The sequence below is a fragment of the Capricornis sumatraensis genome, chromosome 9, assembly GCF_032405125.1.
Source record: "Capricornis sumatraensis isolate serow.1 chromosome 9, serow.2, whole genome shotgun sequence".
In the NCBI taxonomy this organism is placed as follows: Eukaryota; Metazoa; Chordata; class Mammalia; order Artiodactyla; family Bovidae; genus Capricornis; species Capricornis sumatraensis.
The window spans coordinates 64,998,213-65,004,912 of record NC_091077.1 but is presented as its reverse complement, the minus strand read 5'-3'; the positions used below and the strand labels follow the sequence as shown (position 1 = coordinate 65,004,912).

General features: G+C 37.3%; 1 protein-coding gene across 1 annotated transcript; it reads right to left on the bottom strand.

Annotated features, from left to right (window-relative positions):
- Positions 1 to 1,301: 1,301 nt before the first annotated feature.
- Positions 1,302 to 5,318, bottom strand: MFAP3 (microfibril associated protein 3). Its single transcript, XM_068981257.1, has 2 exons — positions 5,024 to 5,318; positions 1,302 to 2,160 (listed from the first exon to the last, which is right to left on the bottom strand). The coding sequence occupies exons 1-2, from the start codon at positions 5,316 to 5,318 to the stop codon at positions 1,367 to 1,369; spliced, it is 1,089 nt and encodes a 362-aa protein (XP_068837358.1). The 3' UTR covers positions 1,302 to 1,366.
- Between the last annotated feature and the right edge of the window lie 1,382 nt (positions 5,319 to 6,700).

Genomic DNA, 6,700 nt, shown 5'->3' with positions numbered 1-6,700 from the left:
CTCAGCCAGGCAACAAATACTGTCCAAAGTGTTTATTGTACACAGCTGAATCAAGTGGCATCATTCATAATTTTTCTCCCTCTTTATGTCTAGATCATTTGTATGTGTGTGTATATATATACCTATATATCTGTATCTATATATTTAATATAGTAACACACACCACACACCACTATCTAATCTTATTTCAGGTTAGTGCTTCTCAGAAAGGCCACAAAAGCAGCCCTAGCTTAAAATTCTACATCTGATGTCCACAAAAATAAAAACCTCAGCAACAATAAATATAAACAAGACAAACAAGGTAAGGAGGCATGCAACCTTTAGCACCGTATTTAAGACAATAGAGTAAAGAGTGTTGACAGAGGTCTAAAGAGGAATCCAGCTGTGGGTTTCCCTCTGGAATGAGATCCCAAACACAGAACTGTCTCGTAGAGTCCAGTACTTTTAAAAAGGGAAAGCCTGAGAAATTCCATTAACAGAAATGCCAAAATCCATAATTTACCAGAGACAAATGATTTGACACTGCTTCTTATTCTAAAAACAATGAATACATTATTCTTTAGGAAAAAATTTTTCACTTTGAGAGATCAGCTGAGAAATCACTGCCAGCTCAGTGAGCTAAATGATGCCTCATTAAGTTAAAAAGACCGCTATACCCTCACAAGGACCAATTTACTCATGGAAAGTAGCTTACTCATGAGCAGTTAGGTCCCTGATATCTGTATAGCAATATATTCATGGCGATAATGGGAAGATTCAATTGAGCATATACAATTGTATGCTCCACCAGCAAGACATCCGAAAAACACCCACACCTCTATGCACAGCATTGGTGCCGGAATCCAAATCACAGAACAAAGTCTCAGGTCAGTCCTTTCTGTAAAAAGGGACTCCAAGTCTAGGGAAGGGTTTACTTAGAAATGAGCTGAAGATTCTTATGGTTTAAAGGTGGCAGGTAAGAAGTCAGAGAGCTAGAAAGGACTTTAGATATCATCTAGTGCAAATCCCTCATCTTACTGGTGGGAAAACTGAGGCTTCAAGAGAAGTGTCAGCCTTAAACAATGAAAGAACCGTGACTAGAAGAGAAGTCATGTAATTTTGGGTGTGGTACTTTCCCCGTTACTCTTCTCTCAGGCCCCTTTAAATCTCAACGTGTATCATTTAATCAAGCTTTGGGAAAATGACTGAGAAAGATCACATAGGAAAAATGTTGAATTTTTAGAAAGATCATTTGGTAATAATTCATGTTCTGATAGGCTTTATATTAATGAGGGGGGAAATCCTACTTATTTTTTGGTGAAAATGTTATTTTCTGCATGAAACAGGTTCTTTTTCTGAAAGCTGTTTTTGTAGGTACGAGGGTAGCTCACAGCTGGCAGCTTTCATATGACCCATCTTTGTAGTTAGAGTTCGATTCGGTAGATCCTGTATCATCAGGCGGGCTGAAATGACTGCTGTCTTGAGAATCAGTATCAATACTTTTCGTCTCTGACTGAGGGTGGACAGAAACTTGAACTGCTATCTCCTGGCCTTGTTCACTCAGGGAACCATCATCTGAATCTCCTCCTGGTGAATTACTCCGGCCCATCTCTGGGTTAATGACAAAGATGCCATCCTGCGCATTCAAGGCAGGTCTCTCTTTAATTCTCTCTCCCATCTCATCAGGGTCATCCACTCGCACAGCCTCAAACATCTCCTCTACAAAGGCCCGGCAGTTTAGAATAAGGGGTGGCAGAGGGACGCTTCTTGCCAGTTCTTCGATATAACGAGCAAACTCCATGGTTTTAAATTGCGTGACTTTGGCGAGTTCCAGAGTCTTGGCCGAGGTGATGATGGGGATGCGTTTTGCAATCTCAAAGGCCTTCTGGAGTTTCTCTGCCCCTTCAGTTCGGAAGAACTCATTGATGGCTTTCTCAGTTTTACGAAGATGGCTGCTCATCATGCACAGCCGTGTCACATTCAAGATGAGAGTGATTGTAAAGGCAATCAGGCAAACCACCATGTAGTAGACACTCATGTCTCCTGAGGTGAAGATGACACGCAGGGTGACCGAGTAGGAGGCACGGATTGGAGAGGTGATATAACACGTATAGAGCCCACGGTCAGCAAAGGCTACGTTGGTGATATTCAGGAAGTTATCAGAAACCAACCATTTTCCACCTGATAACCCAATAGAAATAAAAAATTACAGCATAAAGAATACTATTACTAAATATGCAAACTGCCTTATCAATATTCCACCTCTTCATGAGAGCACGTGACATCAACTCATCTATTAGGTTCTGCTATTTTGTTAAATGATGTAAGAAAGGGCAGACTTTTATGTTCAGAGTCTGAATTTTAAACAGGCTGGAACTTAAAATAGGGAATCAAGATCTTCCTGAAACTAATGATTATCATGGCTGCCTTTTCACTGCTAGATGTAAGACATCTTTCAGGGAGACAGGTGTGTCAACATAATGCTAAGCGACTAACTTTGAAAAGAAATGTTTATAATATCTGTGTAAGTGTCTATATCACAGTCTCTACCTACACATTCTCATAAACTAGAAGGCTATGTCTCAGAAATACAAAACAATGGCTATTTATAGGGTAATGAGTAATTTTTACTTCCTTTTAAACTCTCAATAATTTACTGTTTACTTATTTACTCAAGAAAAGACAAAATTATTTTCTAAAAACCCTACCAATTTAATGTATTTGTTCAATTACTAACTGGCTAATCTGGCATGCCTTACACATGTTAATTTGTCTCGTTAGAAAAGGTTGGTTGATGATAACATCTTGATTTTCTGGCCAGAGTAAATAAAGCACAGGCCAAAAGCAATGTCTCACTAGTGAGGGTAAATGAACAGCTTGGCAGACAGAATAAAAGTTGCCCTAACATGCCTAGGCTTCTACTTTAAATTGAAAACATGCTGCCTTTCTTCCATACATGAAGGTGTCTTCATTGAGGAATGTGTATACAAATGTCTATGAGTATGAAAACCAAAGCACAAGGACCAACATCCTTGAGTAACTTGGCTCTGCCTGCACAGTTCTCACCTCTCTGATAAGTTCTCAGTGTACTCTGTGCTTTAACTACGCAACCCATTCAAAGACAGGATAGATGGGCTAACATGGGGTGGAGGGTATGGGGCCCCATGCCTATAGGTGGTGGCCCAGAGGAGGCTGGGGGACTGCTTGTTAAGCACTGCTTCAATGCCTAATCTTCTAGCTCCCTTTCATCCCTGAGATTCTACAGTTCAGGATTTAGGGGCATTTCAATTAGTAAGTACTGCGGACCGTGCCCATTCTTATCTACATCAAAATTTATCTAAATTCTGTAGTTATATTTTTACTAATGTGAAAAGAGGAGGAAAACATGTAGCTATGAATATAGTCATTATTTTTCAAGCTTCTGTCTATAAACCTGGAGCTATAAAAAAGATATCTTGTGAATCCACAGTACGATGAACTATATACACAGACTCCATTCATCAACCACTATAACCACAATCTAAACTCTCTAGCTCACTTGCTGATAATAGCTCAAGATTTATGAACCTTATACTAGACTGACATACTCTTTAAACTCCTCTCACTTGAGATTCATAAAATTTAATACAATTGTCCAGAGCTGCTGCTGAAAGCATCAGTGATAGATGTTAGTGGTTTTCAAAGTAAAGGCAAAATAGAAAAATAAAACTGCCATTCCACTTGGCTGGTCTCCTAAAATCTGTTTATACGACCAGTCTATAATAATCATACTGACTGAGTTGTCAGGACCCTAGGGCCAAAAAAGATGAGTCTAGTTCAGTGGATCCAAATAGGAACCTCAAATTATGTTCAAAATACATGTTCAGGGCACCACTCTAGACATTCTGGTTTAACAGATCTATATTCTTAAGAAGCTCTGTTCTTTCTAACATTCTAACTCTTCAATTCCTTGGTGGCCAGTTACTCAGTCTGTAGAAGGTTAAAATGTTTAGCACATACTTTAGAAGGAAGCACCATCTGTCTCCTTTTCTGTTTTCCAGTCTAATATAAATAGCCAAATATCCCTATATTCCAAGAGATTAGACTATCTTTCTAACAGAAAATATAAGCAGGCCTTTTCCAAAGTGTAGCTTGTGAGGATACCATTATTTAATCTTTACCCCATTGATATTTCATGGTGATTTCTTTCTAAGGTGTTTTAACACAGGTAGTCTAAAAAAAAACAAAAACCTAACAGAACACTAGTTAAAGGAAACAGTATTTTGATTAAGATGTGTTCACAGGTTCTTAAATAGCAAAATCAAGTAAAAACCTGTCAAAAGGTAGACCCTGGTCACCTTACTATGATGTTTGTGTGATTTTTTAAGACTGAGAAACAAAAATATGTAAGAGAAACCTTCCTATTTTCATGCAAATTAAGGTACAGAATTAAAAAGAGAAATGAGCTGGAAGGGCTTATAAAGTTCCTCCTCAATGCACTTGTGATTCTCAGAGGGACTTAAAACTTTTATGTACAGATCTTTATAACCATTTTCAAAAACATCCGGGGTTTCCTCCAGCATTTTTAGTAATTCATTTCTGAGTAAAAACAAAAAAATTATTTATGACAAGTTCACTTAACCAAAATCCTTCTTGCTCTACTCATACAGGGCCAGCACACTATACTACTCACGTTACAGTCTAGGTAAATGGTACCCCTGGAACTGTGAGTACAGAGTCCACACAGCTGTGTGCAGCAACCCTGATGGAGCCAACCTTGAATGAAGAAGGAAACCAGTTCACCAATAGGGCGGGAAACAGCTCACCATCATTATGTGAACACTTCTTAAATTTGTAACTATACTTTCTTTTTTTTCTTCTTCTGGTTCAGTAATTACCATTATTTCACTTTTCCTGATAGGTATAATACCCCAGGCCTTTCAAAAGTTTTAACTATTTATTGTAGTACCTCATCTTGGAGATTTCTTGTTGAATATGCCATAAAACCAAGATTGAAGTAACAGGAAATGACTTATCTTGACTAATTATACTTTGGGATAATTACCTCTGTCTCTGTCATCCAGCTGCTGTCCTTTTGAGTTGTACCAAGAGACCTGTTCATAGTGGTCGACTGTGAGAAGACACTTGATTGAAACACTAGTTCCCTCTCTGGCTATAATGACATCATCACCTGAGTGGGAATCCGCTGAAAGTTCAAAACTTGGAAGAAATGATGCATTGGAAGAACTGTGATTTGTTCCCAGTGGGATCATTTGGTTGAAGTCTACATCTTCCAAAGCAAAAGCAGCTGGCACAATAACACTCACCACTAAAGTGGATAAACAACGAAGTGGCTTCATGGGAAAATGGGAGAAAATCTTGTTTATATTTGGAGAACTCAATAGCTTCTATATTATAACAAGAGCACGGTGGGTCACTGATTACTTGGTACTGGCATTTTCCAAAAAAATAAAAGGTAGATCCAGGTATATTCTGGAGTCTTCAAGATCAAAAGATACGAGTGGAGGCCAACCTGAAAGAGAGCCAGATATAAAATTTAACCAGCAAAGACTCATAATGGAGTGAAACTCTATGTTCGAGAAATAAATAGATGTGAAACTGATTAGAATAACTGACATCAATATTATGAAGTGAAACAGTGAAAACACCACCTAAAAATTTCAACAGAGTCAGTAGAAAGAACACTGAACTGGGAAATGGCAGATCTAGATTCTGGTATTAGCTTTGCTAATAACTAGCTGTAAACCCTTGGCAAATAGCTACGCTTGTTTTCTCATATGTCAAATGGGGACTGGATGAGACAATCTCTAAGGGCTCTTCTAGTTCTGAAATGTGAGTCTATTTCACTCTGACAAATTCCATGCAAGAGGGAGCCAATGAAGGCTAAAATATTTAACTTAATGATCTTTTTCCAACCTGTACCATTACCATCTGCTGTTATACCAATAATGGAAATCAACTGCTACATAATAATTATAACCATGGAGTTCAAAATTTGACTAATTCAAGTATACAGACATTAGATATAAATAATGCAGGGCTACCTGAAGTTTTGTTGTTGTAATATTAGAAAACTGCACCAATATGCATAAATAAATAGTTACTGGCTTTTGAGGCTATAGAACTTTCCTCTTGGGTAAGAACATTAAACAAAAGAATTTTCCTTTAATAATTTCTTCAATATCAAGAGATAAAATACAGTATATTTAATAAGCTTGTAAGAATACCAAATTTCTAACTCAAAGTCTATAAACTAGCTATGGGAGGAATTGACACCTTAAATGTCTAGTTAGCAGAAATACAAACTACAGAGAAAGACTGTTAGACACATTTAAAAGAAGAGTAAAATATCACAAATAAAAGCAAAATAATATCCCATTTCAAGAATCCACGTGATTATGATCAACTTCCTGGTCATCTGATTCCTCTTTTAAAATCACTGACTCTTAAAGAAAAATTTCATTTCAATTTCTATAAAATATGGGATGAAACACCTAGCTTTATTTCTTATAAGGGCCAAACTAAAGAGTTTTGGAAATAACACTTACTTCCCTGTATACTCATACAAAAGCTGCTTGATCATGTAACACAAAAAGCAACAGATCATTGTATTTTGCCATTAAACTGCTCAGAGTCTAAATTTGACAGTTAAGTTGTAAATATCATTTAAATTTCATTAATCCTTGAAAGGATGGTTAGATGATGACAATAATTTTCTCTA